We start from the raw sequence: 26,483 nt of genomic DNA, 5'->3' as shown, positions 1-26,483 counted from the left end.
GTTTTGTTCCTGGATGTGTCTTGTTCCTTACTGACCTCCCACCCCGCTCCTGCATGTTCCCTGAATTCTGGTATCTCATCTTTCTTTCTTCACAAATTGTCATCCTGTAACTGCAATATCCAAATCAAACCCTCAGCTTGAAAGTGAAAGAAAGGTGAGGGAATTCCAAAGGGATATTTCGGAGAAAAATTTATTGGTGGCAGAAATGGAAAGCTGGCTATAGGAAGGAGGGTGGTTCGAGGCCTCGTTCTTGTTTTCCTCCTGTTTATGTGTATACAAAATACATGGGGTATTTTGGGGTGGAAAATGAGGAGTGTGGAAGAGGGACAGGGACTGGGGAGACTTGAAAATTGTCCCACAAGACTTCTCTCCTTACTATTCCAGCTAGCTTCCCCTCATCCCTTCTCTCATCCTGCACATCTTCCCTCCTATTTTTATTTTTCAGCTCTCTTCTTTCCAGCTATCATCTGTTACAGCCTATCTCTTAGGGCTGAGTGAACCAAGGCTTACTCCTGGATCTGGTTTCTAGTCGTCATGCCGCAACTATCTCAGCTCTCCCTCCTGTCCTGTGGTTCTTATTGTGGCCTTCTTGTCTCAATCCCCTTCAGAAATCACATTCATCTTCTGCTGCCTTATAGTCTTTTCTGGCTCTTTGCTGGGAATTTATATCTGTTGAAAATGATCAGAGATTATCTCCTTTTCCTGGTCCTGATCTTCTCCCCTGATATTATCTATATGGAGCAATTCTCTAGCTTTATTCCAGCTCTTGATACAATATGGTTCAAACTAAAGATGGTTTTGGTCCTGGTTGGTAAGAATTTTGGGAAAAGGAAAGGAAATGGCCTGGGGAAGGAAAGAAAGCCTTGATGGCTGAATGCAGAGGAGGCTAAAGGGGAATGCAAGGGCTCCTGGGATAGTAAAAGGCAGAAGTGCATGACTTACCCATGCTGCAAATATCCCAGCCTCTGCCTCATTTACCTCAAATGCTGACAGCATCAGTGGCCCAGAACATGGTCAAGAGCCCTGACAGTCTAACATACGTCTCCTTAAGTCTCCTTTCTATAGCCATACAGATTCTGTGTACTAGAAATAGGCTCTCTAGCTTCTCTACAATCGTGTCCCTTCCAAACTTCTGGCAAAATCACTTCAGTTGAAAATAGTAGAGAATGGATGGTATATGGGGCATCTTCTGCTTGCCCCTCTAGATCTGTTTGTTATGCTTTGTGCCCCATGAGGATGATCTCCCTGCGATGCACCAACAGACATTTTTATGTTCTGCCTTCTGTTTGGGTTCCCCCATTATGAGACATTGGCAGTACATCAAATAGTAGGAGAGCGAGTTTTTCCCCTGGTCCTTCCTTATTGGGTCCCTGCAGGTTGGTTGCATCCCTCTACCAAAGGCCACAGCTCTTATTGGATGGCCCTCTCTCGTTTCTGATAGTGCTGATTTCTTTTCAGCCTAGGTAACAGCGTTGTTGTTACTCAGCCCCAGGGTATTCCACCATCATTTATTTCTCTGTTCAAATCCCACCCACATCTTACTAAATACTCCCTTTATTAATCTTGCCTCAATTATCCAATGTACTATCTGCTTTCTTCTGGGATCCTAACATATAGGTTGGGGAGATGGGAGGGGCTGGTCAGGTAAAGGTAAGGAAAGAGAAGAGAATCTATATATTGAGCTTTTCTTAAAGTCATAGAAACATGGGCTTGAAGCCCAGCTAGCTATGTGACCAAATTATTTAACTTTTCTGAATGCCAGTTTCCCTAGACTTACTAGGGGGATAATATCTTACCCGTCAAGGTTGTGAAGGTACAATAATGTATGTGAAGGCAGTAGCACAGTACCTGGCATGTAGCAGGTGCTCAATGTAGAAACTGTATTATTACTACAACTAAACACTGTTCTGAGTATATTACATTACTGTATTTAATACCGAACGGAAAACACAACAGGATGGTGCTTCAAACAAATTATTTCCTGTGTTAGACATGTCTATATATCTATCTATCCATCATTTTGGCCTAAACTTGCCTTCTCACTGATTCCTGGGTGTGTAAACTGGGCTTGTGAGGAGGCTAGTATTTCTTACTTTGTAGGGAGGGGAACAGCATGGACAGGAGACAAAGACAAGAATGAAATGCAGGAGATCTTGTCTGTCTGTGTTAAGGCTACTTGGGCTTCCACACTGAAAATACTAGAAGGGGCAAACTGGTGAGGGTCATAGAGCTCACAGGGCACACTTTCTCTTCCTCCATTTCTCCACTAAGTCTGAGATATTCCTTGATCTCATGGCTTGGGGGCCAGGCAACAGTCATCCTGTTCCTCCTCAATTCCAGATAACCTGCTTTTGTATTTGTCCTTAGCAGTTTTTAAGAGAAGCAACACACTATAAGGGTTACTCAAACTGAAAGACAATTTGTAGGGCAGGCAGAAGGAAAGCTACTAAGTCCTGGCAGAGCCAAATAATCACCCCAGGCATTTATCTGGCACCTTTCTCCCTGTCCAAACACACAGCTTTTTAATCCCTCAGCACAAGGCACCCGGAAGGAGGTAGAGGGCTCAAAGAAGAGCAATAGTATCCCCAAAGCTACACAGGGCTCAGTATGAAAAACAGGAACGTGATGGAAATAGGCTCCATTTAGGTTATCTCAAGAGCCTGTTGGGTATGTTGTGGGTGGCTTACCATAGGTACTGGGAGTAGGGTGGGTGGTTAGTGTAGGAAAATGACCAATCTTCAAGGTTTCTGTTTTTAAACTTCTTTCTCTTTAAATGCTGGGAACTCTGGCTCATTTTCCTAACTTCTGGGGCTAAGGTGGGAGGGGTTTGCTGGAATTTCAGCAAAGCTCCCATGTCTGGGGATGTGGTTGGCAACTGACAGAATGGCTAGAAGCCCTAATTCCAGAAGAAAATACTACATCCAATATTCATTCTTCCCATTCCCCACTCCACTACTTCCTGCACCAGGCAGCTTCTAGGCAACCAGGAGCAATGAAATAGAATATAGCTAAAGAGGAAAGGCAAAATGAACATTTTATTACACACAGTAGTATAAATGGGACAAGAATCAACTTTGGAGTGGTCTCTATACCAATTCTCCAATTAATAGGCACTCAACCAAAACATTCCTTTTCCGCTTCTGGGTGAGAAATGGGATCTCATGTAAGGAACAGCTGGGATCCAGTCCATGGAGATGGTGCCTAGTCAATGACATTTAGTCTCAGTGAAGAAATGTCCAAGGGCCAAAGCCAGTTGGGAGGTCTCTCCTAGGGGTAGGGAGATCATCCTGAATAGGCCCATCAGAAAAGCCAGGAGTCTCTCAGGCCCACAAGGCAATAGTAGCCATAAAGGCAAAACCAGCAGCTACACAGCCCCATTTGGCCAGAGGGGCCGCAGGACCAGCTAGCTCCCGGGGCAGAATTTCTAGGAAGGTGACATACAGGAAGGTGCCAGCTGCCACACCCTCTAACATGGCCTGGGCTAAGCCCTGCCCCCCTTCCGGGTCCCCTCCAACCACAGCCAGCCCAAAGGCTAGGCCCACAGGAGACATGAGAGCTAAGGACAATATGGAGATCACCGCCCATCGTGATCCAGTGCCTATCTGTACCAGCCGCAGTCCTACACCAAACACTACGAGCACCTTATGAGCCAGGACAGCAAGACAGAGCTGCAGGGTGGCTGCTACTGTTGGCTGCAGCCCTACAGCTAGACCTTCAAACACTGAGTGAAAGGAGAGTGACAGCAAGAGGATGAGGGCTCGGAGGGGACTCCGTGAAGGCGAGGGGAGAGGGCCATGGCTGTGGAGTTCCAAGACATGAGTCCCACTCCATTGTTCCTCCTGCACCGTTGATCCTCCAGCAGCCCCAGGGCAGCACTGCAATGCCAGTGACTCCAAAAAGAAGACAACGAAGAATCCCAGGGAGATGATGAGCTCTCCATAGGGATACTCCATCTAGGAACAGAAAGAGGGGCTGTGAAATGGGAAGGGAAGGGAAGACAGTACGCTGGACGGATGAGGGGTTGAGAGATTGAAGAGAATGGGAAAACGTGGCAGCAGAACTTTAAAAAGGGTGGGTGAATGAAGCCAAGAGATGTGCACATGCAACAACAAGAATGCCAGAGGGACTAAAGGATACAATACCAAAAGAGTTAGAAATACGAGGAAACAGCCGGGCGTGGTGGCTCATCCCTGTAATCTTAGCACTCTGGAAGGCCGAGGCGGGTGGATCGTTTGAGGTCAGGAGTTCGAGACCAGCCTGAGCAAGAGCGAGACCCCCGTCTCTACTAAAAATAGAAAGAAATTATCTGGACAACTAAAAATATATAGAAAATATTAGCTGGGCATGGTGGCACCTGTAGTCCCAGCTACTCGGGAGGCTGAGGCAGGAGGATCACTTGAGCATAGGAGTTTGAGGTTGCTGTGTGCTAGGTTGACGCCATGGTACTCTAGCCTGGGCAGCAGACTAAGACTCTGTCTCAGAAATAAATAAATAAATAAATAAATACGGGGAAATGATGTGAAGCACATCAGAGGGTCTAGGGAAACGAAAGAGTAAAGCGAGAGTTTTTTCTGGGGTTTCATAAACCCAAAAGGATTGGGTTGGCTCCTCTTTTCCTCTACAATGTCTGAGCTGGGGAGAAGAGATTCTTGGTATTCCTCACATACTCCTCTCAAAAGGCCCTGGGGATAAAAGGACTCTGGATCTCCTCACCTTCCAGATAGGGGCTGGTGGGAGATACTTACATAAGCTGAGTCAACATCAGAAGAATTTCCCTCACTTTCTGTCCTGTTCTAGGGAGAAAGAAGCAGAAATTAGATGGGGAATGGAGCAGCTCAGCTTCCTGTCTTCTTAGCAATACCACTTTCCTTAAAGCCCAATGTGACTTGCTTTCATCATTCCACAAAGAGATGTTGCCTTCTGTCCTTTCCACCCACATCCTTTGCTCCATCATTTCCCCCACTTTCTTTCCTGGTTCTGTTTATCCTTCTGGGCTCACAGCCCTGCAGCTCAGCATCTATGCCGCTCACCTGCACCATAAACTTCTGGAACTCTGATTCAATTTCCTCCAGGGCTTCAGCGGTCATGTGCATGAGCCCTGCTCCCAGGAAAACACCAGCAGAAGTGCAGCCCAGGAGGCTGAGGACCCGGCGGTGACGACCTAATAAAAAGCATAAGTTACAACCCAGTTGGCAATGAGGAGATAGACAAAGGTGAGTAAAGAGTAATACGCAGCAACCATTATCCTGATCTTGGTGATGATGCAAGGTATAAGGAATCAGAGCAAGGTATAAGGATAGGGTTGAGGTGAGACTCAGGTTACGGAACAAAGATGGGGCAGGTCTATCTGTACCTGTGGCTGCTTCAATCCGGAACCATTTGAAGCAGATGGGAACAAGGCCACTGCCTAAAGTGACAGTCAGCAGAGCAAACAGGCAGCCAATTTTTACTCCTAGTAGTGGCTCCATCTCTCGGATGCAGGATAAGCAGGGGCCTCACAATGGCAAATGGACTTAGAATCTTTGGAGCAGGAGTGGTATCTAAGGTGGTCAAAGCTGGAGTATCCGCTCTCGAGTTTCAGGAGACTGCTGGTATCCTTTTTCTGTTCTGTGTTGCCTCCACTTGCGCAGTGCAGCATTGCATAGCTGACTTGGGCCCTGCCCCAGCTTCCCGTCCTCCCCTTACATGGAGGCCCCTCCCCTGGCTCACGCCTTCTTGAGCTTGGAAACCAGAAACTCCAGACTCCCTGCCAGGCACAGCTCAGTGCTGTATTCTCTTCAATGTGATGACTAATCTAAGGACTATGGAATATAGTCTTAGTTCATGCCTGGGGTTGGTCTAATCCAAAATAGGAGTTTATGGTAGCTACTTCCCAGCTATTTTGTGTTGGGGACAATCTGGTCCTGCCTCACTCAGGACATTTGATCTAAGCCTTCCATACCCTCTCCAGCCCACCCCAAGTCTTATAGGTTGCAATGCTGATACCCGAACCAGGCCCTTTCACAGAGCATTTGGGGCCACCTGGAGGTAAAGAGGTGGGGCTGAGAGTGGCGCTGCTGCCACTCTGAGAACTAGTAGGAGAGGGGATTCCCCTTTCCTGTAATCCCAGAAAAATAGCTCCAGGCATGGAAATGTCTAGTGGGGAGCTGAGACTTCTGGTATTACAACACTGATACTGTCACAACTCTGACGGTGCTTGTTTCCTGATAAGAACTATGGGAGAGGCATTTTTAAGACAGTTGCTCTGGCCCTTTAAACAGCAGGGCCTAGGGGAAATCAGAGATGAACCCAGTAAATGGAAGGATCCTACCTGAATATATAGGAGTGGAGATGGAAGATTTGGTCCTAATGGGGATCAACTCTCAAGGGAAATGTATGGGGCAAACTCCAGGGTAGCTGAGGGACCCTGGGAAAGATGGAAGGGAAGTAGAGAGAAAAAAACAGGGGCGAGGCAGCTGCTGGTTCTCCTATTCAGGTGGCCCATATAACAATCCAGAGACCTGTTGAGCCAGTTCTCAGACAGCTGGGGCCGGCTTTCCCCACTATCCAATTATCTTCCTGGGGATGTCCTGGTCTCTGGTAGAAGCAATAGTCTTATAGGAGAGGGTGAGCTTGAGATTTATTTGGGAAGCTTGACATTGAAAATCTGAGGATTTTCTTCTTTACAGGACAATAGGCCAGGAAAACTGACCCCCTAGACCTTTTAAGAATCACAAAATCCACTTCCATTCTTTTAAAAATGTTTTATTAAGAGCTCAAAAAAACACAGACATTTGGGGGTACAACCATTCCCATCCTGGATACCAGGTAGCTTCAGCCTTGGCAGGCTTCGTAGACGAAATACTTATTTACATATCCTTGTCAGTTCTCAGGGGGATCTTGAGCAGGGCACGGAGGAAACTCAGACGGAGTGATCACGGGTAAAAGATCTCCCCAGGAGCTGGCACGGGCACAGCGATACAAATCCCTACAGAAAAGAGATGTCAATGTGGGCTGCAGGTTCTCACCACCGCCCACTAATTCTGGTCACATCCCCTGTACCTGCCATGCCGGCGGGCTGTGATCACAGCATGCTGCATATGCCCGTCTGGACAGCACAGGTGACAATGCACATGTCTAGGCCGTTTAAGGACAGGTTGAGTGATACGGGGCCAGCGATTAGCTTCCTCTGGAGAACCCCGGGCAAGGATCACCATAGAGAACTTCTCCTCCTTTGGTTTCTTGTTCTAAGATAAGGATATAGAGACCGTTTAGAGGAAAAAAATATGGGAAAAAACTTTTTAACCCTTTCCCCCATTCCTGCAGTTCTTTTTCATACTGTATAAATCATACACATGCAGGTTGTAAAGTCTCCAGGCTATTCTATGAATTCTCCAATTCCTCCCACCTCTGATTCTTTTTCTTCCTGCTTTCCTAAACTATTTCCTCCCGGCTACAACATCCCCAGGTACATACCCAGCTGAAGGGGATGGGATGATACGCCTGGGAGAAGCTACAGGCCAGGGGCTTAGAGGCTGTCAACTGGGGACAAGGAAGTTCATGGGGACACTGTGAACACAAACACATGAGGTGAGACAAAAGAGTCATCACTCGTAAAATTTAAGAACTAAGAATGATAGGGTCAAGTGGGGCCAGAGAGAAGGGAGGACAGGAGTGGGAGGTAGGGAGAGCCAGGGGAATCATTAGGCAGGAACTGGACAGGCACACAAAGGAGTGGAGAGTGGCTCAGCTTTACCCTCTCACTTTTCCTGGCCACACCCGAGTTCAGATGTGTGCTGGGACAGGCAGAAGTAATACTCACTGGGGCAAAGATAAAACCAGGTCGAGGGTCCAAAGGCAACTTCTCTTTTCCCTGAAATCACAGGAAATCAAAGAAATAAAGCTGAGTCTGAGGGGTCTACTTTTATAACTCAGTTGCTACACTCAGTAAATTGAGGACTCCTTTAACATTCAACTCTCATAATGATTAACTATGTCCTTTGAGTTAAGCTGGCTGCATCTTTAATACTCTAAACAAAGAACTTTCTCTTAACAGCAAGAGAAAGGCAGGAACTTGGCACATAGTATGGTACTCTCCCTTGTCAGCAACCTCCACTCTCAAAAAAATCCCACTCCAGGACGATTAAATTTATGATTATACACTGGCTCATATTCTGCCACAGTGACAAGGTTCTTGGCTGAGCAGTGTCCTAGACTGGGGCCAGGAAATTTTCTTTTCAAGGGCCAGAGAGTAGGCAAAATCTGTTTCTGTCCCAACTACTCAACTCTGTAGTGTGAAAGCCGTCACAGACAACAGAGATATGAATAAGCATGGCTGATACAAAAACAGGTGGCAGGTCGGATTTGATCCACAGGCCCTCATTTGCCAACCACTGCCCTATCACAATGACTTTATATGCCTAGTTTCCTGAGAGTCACCCTTCCTAATAATGTCTGATGGTCTCTTTAGTTTTCAAGGGAGTAACAGTAATTGATGACAGATGGGTGGGGGAATGAAGGAAAGAGAAGGAACCTTACCTTAAGGACCAGGTCCCTAGCATCCATCAGAAGGCAGTGCCCAGCTTTTGTTCCATTCTCCACCAATACCTGTTCACAAAAGGGGGAAATAAGCAGAAACCCTGAATTACATGAAAACATAAATGTCAGTAGCTCTGTAACGGCATTCACAGATGGAATACGGGGCCCAAAAGGAAATGGGCATTATAGATATGATGGGGATGGAGACCCTCAAAGAGGGATAAAGAGAACCATAAATGACAAAAATGTTCACGAATGAAGACAATGAGAGAAAAAAAAGACATGAAATCCATGAAGCTGCTTGAAGAATTGAAATGTGGGAAAAAGGGATTTCAACTCACCAGGAAATGACCTGTCTTACGCCACAAGGTTTGAACTACCTCAGTGCGGGCGGCCTTGCTGGGCAGTTCACTTAAGGAAAAGGCTGATACCACCACATCAAATTGTACCTGGGGACCAAGACAAGGGACACGACAGACTCAACATCTCCCCATTCCAAGAGTACAACAAAGTCCTAGCCCCTAAATTTCTTCTATGGCTTTTCTTTATCTTCTAGTACTCAATGCTGGGTTACAAGGCTGAGGCCACAGTTTTCCATCTGCTACATCTCACATTTAGAATACTCTAAACACTGCCACTTGCCTTGGGTGATACAGGTAGAAACTGCCTGAGAAAGACACCTGGAACATAAGGCTCCCCAGATTCTGAACCACCTGTGGAGGAAAGAAATGTGGTAGCTATGAGTGTATAGGAAGTTAACAGCCACAGGTATGAATTGACAAGATATCCAAGTAAGAAACATGGCCCCAAGAATACAGAAGAACACTAGGTAAGAGTGAGATCCAAGAGCGTAAGTAAATATTAAAAAGGGCAGGGAGAATATTGGGTCTCCAGTCCTGTTAACCTTACACAACCCCTCCACTACCTAGCAAAGGCCTCTAACACCTTCTGCTTTACCAAAACATTGGAAGCAGACCAGACTCTTATTAATTTTTAGCCCTTTCCTCTATTTTCCAATAAAACAGCCTTTCTAGTATTGCTTTAACTTCCTCAACTTTAGAAGTGCTCTTCCTTATAGCTTGTCCTCACCTTTCAGTAGCTTTTCTGCCAAACCCAACATGGCAGTTGAGCTGTCCACACACACATATTCACGTAGGCTCTGGCCCCAAGTACTGTGAGCAGCCCTAAGATGGAAAATATAAATCGACCAATTCTCATGACAGAGAGTCATCTCTATAAGAGACTTACCTACTCCCAACCCCATTCCTGGGAAAACACGAGTGTTATGTTAAAATAGAATACTAACAATGTTATTTTCTTACTTCACTTACAACTTCTAAAAAAAAAAAAAAAGGCAGACTCAAAAAACTATCTGTAGGCAAAAAAATTCTGATTGATATGCAAAACCTATCCCCTATACTAAATTCCTTTCCTTTTTAACCTTTCTAAACATTGGCCTTTTTTCACTTGACATTTAAGTTCTGGCCCCAATCCATATACTTCCTTCTGTCTTCCCTAATCTGAGGAAGAAACATTCTAGGTTCCCAATTTTCCTATTCTCCCTCTGGTTTCCTAGTCTCTTGATATTGGAGTGGTACAAGTATGGCTCTCTAGAGCTAGAATTGACAAAGGCAAGGATGAAGAAAGTTACTTACCAGGTGACAGAACCAGTGCCAGAGCCAAAGTCCATCAATGTTTGTGGCTGGAACTCTGGAATTCGAGTCCGGATCTGAAGAAACACACAACACCCCACAGTAGGGTAAGTGGATATTTATTTAGGGCCTTGGTAAATATGAATTAGGGGACTATGACAGAAAAGGTGAGATGTGAATGTCTTTTGAGAATAGGAAGCTCCTAAAACAATGATTCTATTAATAAACTTTTCTTGGTCATAGAATCCTTTCAGAGTATGAAGATAGCCTCTTTAAAAATATGCATATGCAATGTCCTAAGAATCCCGACCCCAGAAGATTACTTTATGAATAAGGGAACTGATGGTAAAAGGGTTCAGGTTGGAAACTGAGGGACTTTCACCTCATGGAATGCTCTGGAGACTGCTGCAAAGCCACCATCCAGTCTTGCTGCCATATACACCAGGCTCAGTCCCTCACTGTAGCTGCCATAGAAATCATAGTGTCAGACCTACTGGGAAATAACCATAATCCCATAATTACCTTCTAGATTTTCAGGAAATGACATCTTTGGAAAGGGCTCTTCTAGCCCAGGCCTCACCCTCCAATACAGAAGGGTCTTGGGTAGCCTTAACAACCCAGGTAGCTTTTTAAAACACTACATTGACTGTGTAATTGTACTCTCCCAACTCTCTTTCTGCAGTCCAATTTTTCTTTCTTTTGCATCCTTTCTAGTCCCCCTTACCTCAGTTCTTGCCAATGGTAGGTAGTTTTACGCAGGGCATGTAGCACTGCTTCATGAAGTTTCTCCTCTGTCTGAGATAAGTCTGGGGTGAGAATAAGGACTGGAAGTGAGGACCTAGGGAGAACAGGGCTCACATCCAATATTTGAATATACTGCCCACCCAGTCCTCCCCTACTCCTACCGGAGAAATGGCAAACATAGAGAAAAACTTCAGGTAAGAGTAACAGTAACACCTACCATTACCAGAGTGTATCAGATAGTATTTTGTCTCTAACAGCAGTTTATTCAACTTAACCAACCCTAACCCACAGGTTTTGTTTTATATTGAAGGGAAGTGTGATAAAAATTTAAAAAAAAGGATAGAGTATTTTGTGCATTCCTCACTTAAACAGCATTTAAGATTGTGACAATTGCCAATATTCCTGTGGGGAGGAGAAGAGCTTGAAATCTAAGTCTGATGACTGTGTTTAGTTCAGTACTATCGAGCAAGTATCTACTGATCACCTACTCTGAGCTAGGAATTCCCCGCTGTGGAATATGTGGGGAATACAAGAAGAATAAAAGGCAGGTCTACAATATGAAGGAGCTCACAATCATGAAAATAAATCGATGAGTTATGCTTATCTCCTATCGCTGAAGAGGGTTTTCAGTACTGAACAGGGGGCCATACAGGGACTTTATTTCATCTGAATAAAAACCTAGAAGGTCCTAATCCAGTGGACTCGCAGGAAAACAAAATAAAACAAAGATCTGGATTTCAACAGCATACTGGGGCACTCTCTGACCTTTATCTAAACTCCAAAGGCAATCTCGGGAATAATCTACCTTTTCTCAGTAAGGCATCATTGTAACAAGTAATCTTATAAGAAAATTGAATAAACTGCAGTATCTATTTGAGAGCCTGTAAACTATTTCCTACTCTTCATTTCCCACTGATACTCAATCTGGCTTACTCTTTAGTTACTCTTAAGTCCAACCTGGGTTGTCCAGAAATTTTTTCTCAAGCTGCACAGCTCGTCTTTGCAGCTCCTCTGGCTCTACAGGCAAATGTCGGCTCCAGAGATAATTGGTCAGTGCTTGCACGTGTTTCTCCACATCCGGCATTGTTGCGCTCTCTAGGAGCCAAAGATGAAAAGCGGAATCACTTGTGTGCAGAATCCCATTTTTCCTCCCCCCGCCCCCCTCTCCCACCCCGGCCTCCTTTTCCCGCCGTTACTCACCAAGCAGCAGTAACTGCGCAGCGTCAGCCAGTGCCTGCGGCAGTCGCACGTGCGGTAGCTGCAAGATGCCAGGGTGCTTGCGATGGCGCCTCTTCTCCAGAAAATCGGATTTGTTATCTACCTGGGTCACGCCAGGCACAAGGGAGGCGAGTGTCTGCAGGCCAGGAAAGAAAAGCTGATTGCCGGGCAGAAAGGAAGGTTGCAGGCACTCGCTAGGGGCAAGGGCTGTCAAGAGCGCTCATCTTCGGAGTAGAGCTGTCCCTGGACATCCAGGGTCTCTCCGAAAGCAGGGAAAGTAGGCACTCACCCGGGACTGGGGAGCTACTCGAAGGCCGCGGCACCATCGGCCTAGTATCAGTAAGTGCCCAAGTCCACGCGCGGTCTCCATGGTTCCGGAGGCGAACCGGAAACGGAAATGTACATGCCTGTGTCGCTCAGTCACAACGCCGCGGCGAGCGTCCGTCACGGGACTTCGCACGACAGTATCAGCCACTGAGAAGAGCGAGTGTTTGCTAGCAGCCAATAAGCAATTGATATGGAAATCTCCTTGAGGCGGAAACCGTACGAGGGCGGGACTTGGGAGGCCTTTCGGACGTATTCAGCGGGATGCGAAGTGGCCTAAAGGTTGTGTTCGACCTGGTCGCCGGAAATCTAGGGGTGGGGCGGAGCGGCGTGGGATGTGGAACTGTTTCTTTGGATGTACTGATTACCTGTGTTTCCTGCTTTTCTCTCTGGAGAACTCTGAGCCTTGAATTGTTTCTTTGTGTGAAAAGGGGAGAATGCAGTAACGCTAAGATGGGATGAGAAAAACTAGATTTAAAGGACCGAAGATAACAGAAATTAATAGTTAATAGTCTAATAAATATTGAACCTAGGTTTCAATAATAGGTTTAATTTCTTTTTTTACATTTGTTAGTTTCTCTTCAAGTTAAACTGGTCCCCTTAGTAAGTTACTATAACACTGTCAGATACTGTGCCAAGAACTTGTACATAATATTGTCAACCTTAAATAACAAGATTCAGGAAATATGGTAAAATGAGTTTATTCGAGCACAAAGCTTGAGTATGGCCACTTAGGAACACAGAGTCCAAAGAATGGAAACCAGTGCTCCAAATGTAGATGAAGTTTGGGAAGCGTAACAGGGTTTCAACACATTCTACACAAGGCTAGCACTTACTTCTAATCTAGTTGAGGTGGGGTTCTTTTGGGGAAAGGTGTTTTTAACATTCTACACTGAAGATCTAATAGTCATGGGATCTTTTGCGCCATCTGGTCTGAGCTATGTATAGCAATAAAGAAGGCAGTTAATCTATAACAAAGGTCAGTGATTAGAAGGGGAGGAGCTCTGGTCTCTGGGAGTCACTTACAGAACAGGAACAATGAGGAAAAGAGTTAATCTATAAGCAGAAGTTGCAACTACATGCTATGTGGCAGATCCCAATCACATCTCTGTCAAGGCTTAGTGTATTTGGTGTTCCAACAGTTTTTAAGTTTTATTTTCACAATATTACCTCATTTGGTCCCCACAATCCTATGAGGCAGATTCTGTTGTTAACCCTATTTTGCAGTTGAGGAAAGTGAGGCTTCAAGGTGGTTAAGTATGCCCAAGATCACAAAACTTGATAGGTAATGGATTTAAATATAGGGAGTCTAAGTCTCTGCTTCACCTCTAAACAATATACTGTACCACATATTGTTGGTACCTGGAAGGCAGGTTAACTAAGAATATTATGCTAAGTGTTTAAAAGTGTTAAATTAACATGTAACATTAAAAAGAACTCACTGTGCAGTAATCTCTTGATTCCTATAGCAAACACTTTAGTCAACTATGGTATATCTTTAACCTCTTGGGATAGAAATCTGGTGACAGGATGGATAGAAGTACTGCCTTTACTGTAATTTTAAGAGTCCCAATATGATAATTATGGGATAAAATATGGGGAACAAATCAGTTGGAGAGCTAGATGTCTGGTCTGCATTTAGGTCATTAAGCTTTGATTCTCATAAAGAAGATCTTTTATAATCTGAATATTCTATAAGGAGACTTGAGGAGGTGTGTAGGACATTTCTGTCACTGTTCTCCCCCTTTGTAGGATTACCTTCTTTTTGGTTTGCTTTCCCCACCCCCTTCATTTTGATTCATACTGCCACACTTAGCTTCATCTCTTGTGGTACTTTACTTTTCCTTTAAATTACTGGCTCAAGTTTTAGCAAAATAAAAATATCCCTGCCACTATAGGTCAGCTGTAGCATAAGATTGATGGTGCTATTTTTTTTTTTTTGTTGTTGTTGTTACAGGGAGGTAGCAGAACATAGGGATAAAGTGCTTGGCCTCTGGAGTCTGGCAGTCTGAAGTTGAATTCTAGAGCAGCGAGATAATAATAGTTGTTGCCTTACTTGTTGGAGTGAGGATTAAATGAGATAATGTCTGGCCCAAAGCAAATGCTGAATTAATTTATGCTATTATTCTCATCATATGTGTTTTGGAATTTGAAAAGACATGATGACATTTTTATTTTTATTCTGAATTCATGTCTTACTTCCAAAACAGACTTGAAACTGAGGATAGTTTGAGGCCAATTAAGACTAAGCCCTGGAGAGTGAGAAGTAAAGAGCAGGAGAATCTGGTGGTGCCTGTGAATGTCCCTCCTGTTTTTCTTATCAAACTGCCAACATAGATGTGGCTTCCTCTATTCTGACACTGGACTAATTGAGATTATCTCTTTCCTTCAGTAATGTAACAACAGCTCAAAAGCTGACTTGGACCTAAATTGTGTGGCTTTGTTCTTAATCCAAAGCATTGTTCACCAGAACAAAACTAAAACCTCCACACTACCCTCCCTATGGATGAAGAATGTACAATTCTTTGTACATTGAAAATGCTTAATAAATGTTTGTTGATGATCTTGATAAAGTGACCACTCTTTGTTTCCATGCGTGGAAAAATTCAGCAGTATAGACTGGGTTGAGGACCTGGGCCTAATCATTTGACCAGGTCACAACCCCACCAAAAGCATAAATGAGCCCATTTCTTACTTAATCTATGAATTCTGCCATTTTAACACTGGTCATACCTTGACCTGGAATTTCCAATTAGTGGCTCTACATTTTAAGTACAGATATAAGTGTGGAGAAACTAGACAATATTAAAGAGAAATAACCCTACCTTCCAAAGTAAGTAAAGAAAAATAAACATCTCTGAGTAAGGTTGGATGATTTGGTTGGAGATGGATAATGACCAACTGTTCTTTTCTATTGAGTCCATGAAAAAGGGAAATAGGTGATAATTGGATTATATTTAGAGACACTCTCAACAATGAAGGTATGAAGCAACTGGAACAAGTTCTATGGAAAGCCAAAGAAATTCTGCCACCAAAGATCCCAAATAGTATTGACTTGTAATGAGCAGAGGCAATCCTGCCAGGGGGCAGAAGTCAAAGTTAGTGGGCCTCAAGAGATCTCTGCCAGCCCCAGAGTCTGATGGCTATTTTATGATCCTTAACACCTTTAAGAGATCCCCTGACTCCAGCCAAATTTAATTCTAGTCAAGATAATTTAAGTGACCCATTCTGATAAATATGTATTCCTCCCCTTTTTTGTGTATTGTTCTAAGCCAGAAAATCTCTTATGTCTTCCTGGAGTCATGGAGACCTGTGAGAATCTTGAAGTCAACCACAACTTCTCTTTTTCTCTCATAACTTACATCCAAGCCAATGGTAAATATTATTAGCTCTAAAGATAGAGCCAAAAACCCCAATCCATAAAGTAATTGCTCCTTACCACCTTCAGTGTTAGCACTTTGGTCCAAGCCACCATGATCTCACAGTGATTATTGTATCTGCTTCTTAACTAGTCCCTCCACTTCTGCCTTTACCTTCTGCAGCCAGTTTTCCACAGAGCAGCTGAGTGATCCTTTTAATATAAATGAAATCATGTCCCTACTCTGCCTAAAGCCTTTCACTAGGTTTCCATGTCACTGGCCCTACATGATCTGATCCTTTAGACCTTATTTACTGTCCCATTCTCTGGATTCTCACACCTCCAAGCACACTGGCCTTCTTGCTAGTCTTCAAACATTGCAAACATGCTCCTACTTTTGGCCTTTGTACTTGATATTCTTTTTGCCTGGACTGCTTTCCCCTGTCATCTTCATGGCAAGCCCCTCTTATTTCCCTCAGGCCTCTGTTCAAGTGTCGTCTTATTAGAGAGGCCTTTCCTGGCTACCCCCATCCTCACCCCTTGCATCCCTTTCCTCAGTTTTCCTGCTTTATTCTCAAAAATCCATATTATTGTCAAATGTATTATATATCTTGTTGTTAGTATAATACCTTTTCTTTTGGAGTGGTGGTGTGGTTTCTTTTCTTACCAGAGTGTAAATTCCATAAGGGCTACGTATTTCTTTCTGTTTTGTTCATTGCTCTATCCCCAGGACCTAGAACAGTGCCTGGCACATTGTAGTCACTCAATGTTTCTTTTCTTTTTTTTTTTTTTTTTTTGAGACAGAGTCTCACTCTGTTGCCTGGGCTAGAGTGCCGTGGCATCAGCCTAGCTCACAGCAACCTCAAACTCCTGGGCTCAGGCGATCCTCCTGCCTCAGCCTCCCAGGTAGCTGGGACTACAGGCACGTGCCACCATGCTTGGCTAATTTTTTTTCTGTTTTTAGTTGTTTGGCTAATTTCTTTCTACTTTTAGTAGAGACGGGGTCTTGCTCTTGCACAGGCTGGTCTCTAACTTCTGAGCTCAAACAATCCAACCGCCTCGGCCTCCCAGAATGCTAGGATTACAGGTGTGAGCCACCGCGCCCAGCCGGCCACACTCAGTGTTTCTTGAATGAGGGAATGAGCAAGTCTTTAGCACAATGCTTGGTATAGGAAAGGAACCTAAAACACCCCTCAGTAAGTTAGATTCTTCTGTTCTATCTTCCCAAGTTCCTGGTACTTTCTATTTTATAACATGAATATGAAGCTCATTACATAAACTCAGGTACACAAGAAATATCACTTTGAAATTTTTTCTATAAATCAATTTAATTTGTGTCTTTAGTGAGAAACTCAATCTCAGTTATCTTTGCTGCCCTACCTTCACACCACAGGGTTGTGCCAAGGTTTCAGGGCATAGGTATAGGAAAGCAGTTCCATTCCATCAGAGGTCTGACAACATTGGCTGCCACAGAGATGTTTACTGCTCTAGGCTTCTATGCCACTCTGAGGGTACATGGATCTTTTATAAGGCAGGACGCCAGGAAAGAAATTGTGTTGCAGGTTTCTTCTGCTTTCCATCCTGAAATCCACTCTAAGGAAAGAAAACAGAGCCTACTACTTGATTGATGGAGGGAAAAGAAAAGGGGAAAGAAACCGGAGAAAAACTTAATAGCTGAAAAATTATCCTGCACCTTTTTGTTACTACCAGAGGCCTGTTTGCCATTCTGTGGAGAGAGTATCTTGCTCTTACTCTGTAAACCTGTATCTTGCTCTTGCCCTGTAAACCTATCTTGTCCTTCCTCAATAAACTTTGTTTTACGCTTAAAAAAATTATCTTGCTATTTACACATCCAACTTGAAATTACTGGTTAAATGTCTTTCTTCTTTTTTAGACCGTAAGCTCCATAAGGGCAGGGACCATTTCTCTCTTGTTGGCAGGTGTAGGTAGATCTGCCTCTAATGTTCGCCAGGCTCAAGGACAGATATAAATGAGGCCCTCATAATGCGTGTATGAATATTTAAAAGTTATAAGTCAAATTAACAATTTGTTAAATATGTTTCATCCTTGTATCTTAACAGATATATCTTTATGAAAAAATAAACAAATGTGCTGAGTTATGTTTTTTATGTGACAAAAAGCTGGCCAAATTTCAAAGATGACTGAATTTGTTTTTGTGCATGTCAAGTGTCTGCTGGTAGGCCATCATTATTTGAAAAAATATATATAATTCATAAATTATATATTTTTCTTTCTTCTTTTTTGTTTTGGAGACAAGGTCTTGCTCTGTCACCCAGGCTGGAGTGCAGCAGCGCAATCATAGCTCACTGTAACCTCGAACTCCTGGGCTCAACTGATGCTTCTACCTTAGCCTCCTGAGTAGCTGGAACTACAGGCTATGCCACCACACCTGACTAATTTAAAATTTTTTTTGTAGAACCCCCTGGGGTCCCACTATGTTACCCAGGCAGGTCTCAAACTCCTCCTGACCTCAAGCAATCTTCCCACCAAAGCACTGGGATTACAGGTGTGAGCCACCAAGCCCAGCCAAATTTTTATAAAATTTATTTTCTTGCCTTCATTTCTGCAAAATCACTATGTTGTTACAGGCTAGATATTCACAAAATTTATGTTCTTTTGACATGACAGTAATAAATATCAAATTAGGTAATCTTTCTAGAATCATTGTAGTTATTAGTTTTTAAAATTAATTTTAGTTTGAAGAAATTTTGCTCTGCTAAGGTCACAGCAAGCAGTATTGTTAGTAAAATTCTTAAAACAATACTTAGATTTGGAAATGAATTGTGATTTCACATGTCATGTTCTAACATTGTGATGGGGTTGCATATGATAAATTAACGTAGGGCAGTAAGTATTATGGATTATTTTAATTTTATCATATAAGTTTCTACAACTTATATTGCAGTTTTTACCACTTCTTAAAGCAATGTCTAGATATATAGAGTTTGTAGAGTATTGTAAAGAATAAGTATTCAATTTCTCACGTTGCCCCAATTTACATATACATAGATTTCAGAGTAAAGAATAAAGAAATTGTTTAATATTGCAAAATTGGGTGAGTGCAGAGGCTCACACCTGTAATCCCAGCATTTTGGGAGGCTGAGGTGGGAGGATCACTTGAGGCCAGGACAAGTCTGGGCAACGTAGCAAGACCCCATCTTTACAAAAAGTTAAAAATTTAGCTAGGTATGGTGTGTGCCTGTAGTCCCAGCTACTCAGGAGGCTGAGGTGGGAGGATTACATGAGCCCAGGAGTTTGAGGCTGCAGTGAACTGTGATCACACCACTGCACTCTATCCTGGGTGACAGAGTGAGACCCTGTCTCAAAAAAAAAAAGAAAACCAAAAAAAAAAAAGAAAAAAAAAACCCTGCAAAATGCACCTCAGCTGCCATGTACAACTTTTGGGAGTCTTGTGCTAATTTGTGAGCACCTTTGAAACTGCATTGGGACACAAAGAGAAGCAAGAAAATACATGCTTGACACCAATGATACATCATTATCTATTGCAGTCATGCTATCTGCGAAGAAGACATTGACAAGTTGGTCTTTTCTTTTACCTAAATGCTTCTGCTGCCCAAATCTTTTCAGCACTTGGAAGCAGTATCTGACACCTGTGTTGGCAGAGGCACAACATACAATTGTCATGTCACTTGGAGGCAATCATCTTTTGAGGATGTAGCACAAGAGATGTAGAGAAGTGTTTGCCTTGGATTAGAGCCATGTTTGTCATAAAAGTCGAAGTTTAGGATTAAGGGTTGTACTGGATCCCAAGTGACAAGAGGCATCTCTTTGTTCTTTAACAAATTTACCATTTTGTATGTTTGTTTTAGTTACATGTGGAGCCTTCTTAAGTGTGAGGCCCAGTGGGGAGGCCCCTGTTACTTGGGTCTAAGAGTAGTTCTGGCTGTATCCTCAGCACTTAGGCAAAGTCTGGTAAGTTTTCTTAGTAGATTCCTAATAAATACCTGATCAAATATTTTTTGAGTGAATGGGATGAGTGCCTAGAAAGGATGTGTTGCTGGCTTTCTGGATGCCCTGGGGTTGGTGAATTTTAAAAAAAGAAGAGTTTCTTTTTAGAGTCACAAAAAGGGCAGCTTTCAGGGCAGGAGAAATTTAGAATTGTTGGCCATGGGGGGACTATCTTAGAAATGTTCTCTGAACAAAACATAGATAATCTCTTGTGTTGGCTTTGTATGGATGTATGGAGGGTAGCTTCTACTTGAGCCATGAAGGCTGGGCCCAGAGTTTAGACTGAAAGAACCCTCTTCTTCAGAGATCAAGGGATAAATAGCTCTGGCCTAAAACAAGGACTGGCAGTACATGGGAACTTTGAAATGCAGCTGGAGCCGGCTTTAAAACCTGAATAGCGAGTGAGTCTGTGCCAAGTTGAATTGTGTGACATGAGATAGTTTCTATAAATTTTCCCTAATTCTATCTAGTACATACTATGAAAAGTCATGGTCACCATGGTAAAATAATATGTGTTGTTTAAATAACTGTCCATCATAGGAAATGAGGGAGGCCCAGACCAGGGAGGTATAGGGATTTGAATTGGATTTCAGATCACACTTTTTGGAGAAGACAACTTTGGCCTTCGATGTCACAATGACAACTTAGCCAACTGGCAGCAAAGTTGGCCAAGGAGTCCTTGAGCTATGTGCTCTGTCAATACCTTGCTTCCTACTCCTGTTTTCCCTCTTCATCTGGAGGTTTAAAAGGAGAAGATCTAGAGAACAGATTTGGAAAATTTAAAGGGATAGGAGGGAAGGGTCATTTTTATAGACTTGCACTTTTCCAGAAATTTTAGACATGTGCTAAAAATTGTCAGATTGTATTTCTTATCTGTGGCTCCTGAAAAGAAATTGAGTCTGTAATGTGGAGAATCTTAACTGCCTTAGGCCTGTAGCAAATTTAGGTTGTAAGCTGCCTAAGCTGCATACCAAGAGTCTTAGGGATGTTTGTGCCCTTTGGTCAATTGATCCCAATTTTGTTACTCTATAAACATTTATAGAGTTCCTTCCATAGGACAGATAACATTCTAGGCAGAGACAACACTGACTGATGTTGTATACTGTGCCCTTTAGAAACTGACAGTCTACTGGGGAAAACACACCTATAGTCAGGTAATTATAATATGAAGGTGAGCAGGGAAGATGGAGGCCTAACTGCAGGTCTGGGGAGCATGTGGCAGAGGACAGAGAAGGTTTCCTGCAGGGGATGATACCAAACTGAATCTGGAAGGATGAATAATAATTTCCCCAGAAGACCAAGTGGGGAAGTATGGTCCAGGCAAAGACAGAACAAGGCCTAAAGATGGCTGTCCATAATTCAGCATAGGGAATAGGCCTGGAAGGGATTTCAGGAAGTTATTCAACCATTTTCCAGGTTGACTTTAGAAAAAGAAAGTTTTTATATATTGAGTTTCTTTCCCTTGGCTCTGGTTTTTGTTTTCTGAAGACAGATGCATATCTCCTCACTTCCTGGGGATAGATACAGGCAAATCAAGCCACCGTGGCCACAAACTTCTCTGGGGTAGTGACTGGCAAGCATGAGCTATGCTCCCTGAGTCCCTTTAGCACCATGCAGGACCGCAGTGACCCCTGAGCCCCTAATAGGGAGCAGAGATGGCTTCTTGGGTAAGAGAGATTGGTGGCCAGAGCCACAGGGCACAGGGCAGGCAATAGCTGCATGACCCCTTCCCTTTCCCCAGGCATCTCTAGCTGGCAACGAGCCCCTGAAGAAGTGATGGGGACAGACCCTAATTGTTTCCTGAGAGGAATAGACTTATCCTTGCTTATCACCACTACCAAAAGTGAGGTGGGAGGACCTTTCAGAGGAGCCAGAGAAGGTCAATAGACATGACTGGTAGCTTGAGAATTATAAACCTAAAGGGAAAGTTAAAAGAGAGTGCTTCATGAATGAAAGGTTTTGCCATACTAAGAGTCAACATACACTTTGTTCTTATACTCCATCTCTCCTGAAATGGGACAAGTAGAATGGGATCACAATTGCAGTGACCCTATTGGTCCCTAAGATATTCAGATAGGAGTAGCATGTGAGAAAGCACTCCCTTATGCAGACGGTAAGCAGGGATCTGGGAGACTCTGGAGAGCTTCACAACAGGAGAAGGCCTGTCATCACCCTGCCATGTTGCCAAGGGCCACATGAATGAGATGCCTGGTTTAGGGACTGAGGCAGCCTTTTTTCACTAGGGCACACCTGTTTCATTCAGTAAAGATTTACTTAGCATGTGCTATGGGCCATCCATCATAAGTGAATATGTATCTTTTTGCATCAATTTTGCAGATTAGTAATAATGATTCCTGTCTGTGGACCTGTGACAAATCAAGGTGGTGTGTGAATAACAGGAGAAGCTCTGGATCCTGGAGGAAGGAGGCCAGCCAAGATGAGTGGGCAGGCTGAAAGAACCAACCAACAGCAAAACGAAGACTGGCCTGGTCTGGGAGGGTGACTCAGGCTGCAGTGCATAGGCTGGCAAGGCCTTTGGAGAGCTGTTCCAGGGTGCAGACTGTGGCAAAAAAATCTTAAGACCAAAGCTCTGGCTCTGGAGGTGAGGAGGGGGAGTGTAGGGTCAGGGCTTTTCCCCTTTGTGGAAACTGAGCCAGGATTAAAGAGAAAGGTGGGTACCCACATAATCAACACAGGTTTTTTTTTTTCCAGACCTCTCCCCATCTAAGGGTCTCTCAGGCCCTCTTCCCTTCCTTCTAGCTGTAGGGCTTAGACAATTAAAAAAAAAAAAAACTGGCTGGGCTTGGTGTGTATACCTATAGTCTTCCTCTCTCCTCCACCCCCCTTTTTTCTGAGACAGAGTCTCACTCTGTTGACTGGGCTAGAGTGCAATGGTGTCATCCTAGTTCACAGCAACCTCAAACTCCTGAGCTTAAGTGATTCTCCTGCCTCAGCTTCTGAGTAGCTGGGACCATAGGCACATGCCACAATGCCTGGCTAATTTTTTTTTATTTTTAGTAGAGACTGGGTCTCACTCTTGCTCAGGCTGATCTTGAACTCCTGAGCTCAAGTGATCCTCCCGCCTTGGCCTCCCAGAGTGCTAGGATTACAGGAGTGAGCCACTATGCCCTGCCTCTTCCTCCCTTTTAGGGACCTCATCCTCGCTTAAAAACTATGAATATTATTTCTCCCAGGCCCTTTGGTTTCCCAGCTTCAGATCAGAGATTCCCAGGGAGGGAGCAGGGCGTAAGGAGAGCAGAGGCAGGGTGGAGGCTGGCTTGTTGCTCAGGCTGGTTTGCATTTGGCCAAGGGATTTATGCGTCCTAGTTAGACTCTGTTCCTCCGTAGCTACTGATCTTATGGATAAAAGGCAACAATCACACCCCTTTCTCATATGACCTGTGGGGAAAAAAGTAGGCTTGAGAGTAGAGATAGTTATCTGGGGAGCCCAGGAGTCAGGGTTGCCTTCCATGACTCAAGCCAGGCCATGCTTGAGTCTGGTTTCCCTAAGGACTGCTGGGCTCCTGCTGTGCAGTCTCCATGTCTGGACTGAAGGTCTCAGCTTTCCTTCCTGGAAGATAATGGGGCAGTACCCAAGCTACTCAGCTCCACCTGGTCCTGCCCCTCCTTACAGCTGGGCTCTATAACAATACATCTTGGGAGGGGAGAGGTGCAGCACCTCTCCAGCTGTGGGATTGCCCAGTCTCCCCTGCAGGATCCTTAGCCCAGGCTGAGTAAAGGAGGGTACACGTGCGATCAGGACTGTGAATGTGAGATTCTCACTGCAAGGGGTAGAGGTAGCTGTGGTGACCTGGCTGTGGTCCTGGGGAGAAGAGTGGGAAGGCAGAGGTGGGCAAGGGGCTGAGTGCGGTAGTTATGAATAAGGCAGAGTGAGTGTGAGAGGAAGAGAAGGCTGGGAAGGCAGGTTTCTAATGGTGGGGGACTGTTTTTAGGGGCAATTTGAAGGGCTCGCCATTATTCTAGGCTGACTCTTACCTAATAGCTGTCTGACTTTGGGCAGCTCACTGAAACTTCCTGAGAGCCAGTTATCTCTTTATGAAATGGGATTGTAAAAACACTTGCCTTAATTCACAAGGTTGTGGAGAGAAGCAGATTAAAAAAAAGCTTTGAAATCCCTAAAGCACTTTACAAATGTAAGTTATAGCAATTACTGAGGAACAATTAGGTGAGTATGAAAGATCCTTTGGGATAAGATGGGATCTCTTATACTATGTCTAGAAGGTATAAGTAGGTGGGCTGTGGCCTTTTCCTTGAGTGATAGCTCCCTCCACCTCAGTTCCTTTAACAAATCTTCATTTTATTTTTTTTATTTTTATTTTTTGAGACAGGGTCTTCCTCTGTAGCCCAGGCTGGAGTGCAGTGGTGTGTTGTAGCTCACTGCAGCCTTGAACTCCTGAGCTCAGGGTATTCTCCTGCCTCAGCCTCCCAAGTGGCTGAGACTACACGCACACACCACCACACCTGGCTAATTTTTTAAAAAATTGTCCAGGCCCTACCTTTTACAGATGAAGAAAGAACTGTTGGGAGGATCTGCCAAGGTTCTACAATTAGCTAGTTAAAGATCTTGCTTGACTAAATCCCTCAGTTTCTTGTCCTCAGAATTCTATACATGTAGCTGAGATCATGTCATGACCCCAAAAGCCACTCTCCAAATTATGGGCACCCACTAGGCTTTGTAAAATGATTTCTTGTGGGAAATTTGCCCAAGGAAATCATAAGATCTTATGTACTTTCATCAAAGCTCACCATCCATATGTAGGGGCTTCACACAATGTCTGTACTCCAGGATAGGAGAAGGAGAGAAGGACTCAAGTGTTGCCTCAATTGGAAGTGTATGAACAACCCCTTCAAATGTGACCCGTCTGGGATTCTGAGTCATTCTGGTCTCCCTGGAGGAGTAGGAGCCATGTCAACTTTATCCCTGTATTCCCAGTGCTTCACTCTGCGCTTGAGTTGTAGTAGGCGTTCAATGTGTGCTGAAGTGACCCTGTCTGTTCTACACTGTCTGTGAGACTCAGTGCACACTCCCTTCCCTCCACCTGGGCCACTGGGAGGACACATGATGCTGAAGTTTTACTTTTTCTTCTTGGATTTATGTCTCTTACTGATTTCTTTTCTTTTTTCTATTCTATTGTTTTATTTCTCTTTCTCCCTCCCCCTTCTTTTCTTCCTTCCTTCCTTCCTCCCTTCTTTCTTCCTTTTCTTTTACAAGATAACTTCTAATGTAAATTTTATAATTTTTTAATGATTAATTTTAAAAAGAAAAATGAGATGCAAATCAGAAAGAATCAATCACATTTGTTTTTTTTCTTACTTCCTGGGGCTCATTTGACTCTTGGGTGGGAAAGACGCAGATCCCAGGTGAAGCCTTAGCCTCTTGGCTTCAGGTAGGGAGAGGTACAAGTCAGAGCTGCATCATGATTCGTCTGAGCTTCCACTGTGAAGAAACCCATGGATTGGAACAAGGTCCTCTGGTGCAGTAGGCCTCCTCATTTAGTAACTTGGCCAAGGCCCGAACTGTTGGTGCTATTGAAATCAACCCAATTACAGAGCGTCCTGCTTCAGGGCAGAGGTTTGCCAATTGGATCTGGTCTCCTTTGGCAAAAATCTATGTTAAAGAAGGTAAGGAGGTTCTGGAGGGATTATAGATTTCTAAAACTCTGGGATTCCTACAGATATAGGACAGGAGAGCACCACAGAGCAGTGTCAGTTTTGGCATGGGATGGCATGAAAGGATCCCTAATGCCCTCAAGAGTCATGGTCACATGGGAACTTTAGACGTGCTGTGTGGATTTTAACACATGGATAAGGTCTAAGAGGAAAAGCCAAAGATTGGATAGTCACTGGGAATCTCCTATATCTCTCCAAGGGGACTGAGACTCTGACATGGGGACCAGAATGACCATGGCAGTGAGAGGATGTAGAAGCCTTCCTACTCTCAATTCATGCCTCTCTGAAGAAAATCTTAAAATTATCTCATTACAGTGGTGTGGGTCGGGGGCCTCCATTGTTAGACAACTAGGTCAGTGGTTTCCAGTTCAGACTCATGAGAGGAATTCCAAGAAGGAAACTCAGGTTTATCATCTACTTCTCCATGCCTTCTAGAAATACCATTTCTAATGTACTGCCCTACAACAGGGACTGATTCACAAGAGAACTTTCCAGAAGGAAAGAATTGTGGGTATACCATATTATGATATGGTGCAGGTTAATTTAATTGCAATGAATGGAGGGAACTAACTAACTTAGCTCAAAAGACATTTGGTGTACTAACCTCTCCCTGGCTTCTTGGGCTCAGCAAGGTGACCCTAGACCTTCCTTCTTCTTGTGTGGGGCTTTCTACATCCCTCCCCTAAAAGCCACTGAACAATGGCATATACTGGCCTGTTGAGTCAGGTTTCAGGAATGAAATAGGGAAGTTAACAGCAAGGGATGGGTCTGGGGATTAAGAAACAGGCAATGTAGAGTAGCACGAGCTGAGGCTGACTCGGATATCAGGACATTCCAGGCAGGGCAGGGCAGAGCAGGTGACTGAAGGGGTCACCATGGGAAGCTAATCAGTCACATGGCACAGAGGCCAGCCTCGAGGCATTAAGGCCCTGGAACAGCCATGGAGGGACTTGGATGTGATTTACAAGCATGGGCCATGACCCTAAGGA

At 44.0% G+C, this 26,483-nt stretch overlaps 2 protein-coding genes across 3 annotated transcripts; both read right to left on the bottom strand.

Moving 5' to 3' along the window:
* Positions 1-3,320: 3,320 nt before the first annotated feature.
* On the bottom strand, positions 3,321-5,468 carry SLC39A2 (solute carrier family 39 member 2). Its single transcript, XM_069462985.1, has 4 exons — positions 5,354-5,468; positions 5,031-5,161; positions 4,746-4,793; positions 3,321-3,953 (listed from the first exon to the last, which is right to left on the bottom strand). The coding sequence occupies exons 1-4, from the start codon at positions 5,466-5,468 to the stop codon at positions 3,321-3,323; spliced, it is 927 nt and encodes a 308-aa protein (XP_069319086.1).
* A 1,255-nt stretch (positions 5,469-6,723) lies between these two features.
* On the bottom strand, positions 6,724-12,503 carry METTL17 (methyltransferase like 17). Of its 2 annotated transcripts, none has more exons than XM_069462963.1 (14): positions 12,421-12,503; positions 12,114-12,267; positions 11,871-12,008; positions 10,894-10,975; positions 10,552-10,633; positions 10,173-10,246; positions 9,607-9,701; positions 9,160-9,230; positions 8,859-8,966; positions 8,518-8,586; positions 7,802-7,852; positions 7,456-7,548; positions 7,042-7,226; positions 6,724-6,967 (listed from the first exon to the last, which is right to left on the bottom strand). In XM_069462963.1, exons 1-14 carry the CDS (start codon positions 12,499-12,501, stop codon positions 6,862-6,864), a joined length of 1,389 nt encoding a protein of 462 aa, XP_069319064.1. In that variant the 5' UTR covers positions 12,502-12,503; the 3' UTR covers positions 6,724-6,861. The 2 variants fall into 2 exon arrangements, with proteins under 2 accessions (XP_069319064.1, XP_069319072.1); XM_069462971.1 differs by having other exon boundaries at positions 6,755-6,967; positions 11,871-12,004; positions 12,110-12,267.
* Between the last annotated feature and the right edge of the window lie 13,980 nt (positions 12,504-26,483).

The sequence above is a fragment of the Eulemur rufifrons genome, chromosome 2, assembly GCF_041146395.1.
Source record: "Eulemur rufifrons isolate Redbay chromosome 2, OSU_ERuf_1, whole genome shotgun sequence".
NCBI classification, from domain to species: domain Eukaryota; kingdom Metazoa; phylum Chordata; class Mammalia; order Primates; family Lemuridae; genus Eulemur; species Eulemur rufifrons.
Note: the sequence above shows the minus strand (reverse complement) of the source record. Positions and strands in the feature narration are given on the sequence as shown.

Excerpts from the sequence above, each read along its gene's own strand:
- SLC39A2 (XM_069462985.1), bottom strand. The coding sequence starts at position 5,468 with ATGGAGCCACTACTAGGAGTAAAAATTGGCTGCCTGTTTGCTCTGCTG. Across the intron at positions 5,162-5,353 it reads CCGGATTGAAGCAGCCACAG|GTCGTCACCGCCGGGTCCTC; the intron begins GTACAGATAGAC and ends GCTTTTTATTAG. Across the intron at positions 3,954-4,745 it reads CTGATGTTGACTCAGCTTAT|ATGGAGTATCCCTATGGAGA; the intron begins GTAAGTATCTCC and ends TTCTGTTCCTAG.
- METTL17 (XM_069462963.1), bottom strand. The coding sequence starts at position 12,501 with ATGGAGACCGCGCGTGGACTTGGGCACTTACTGATACTAGGCCGATGG. Across the intron at positions 12,009-12,113 it reads TGCGCAGTTACTGCTGCTTG|AGAGCGCAACAATGCCGGAT; the intron begins GTGAGTAACGGC and ends TTTGGCTCCTAG. Across the intron at positions 9,231-9,606 it reads GGCAGAAAAGCTACTGAAAG|GTGGTTCAGAATCTGGGGAG; the intron begins GTGAGGACAAGC and ends TTTCCTCCACAG.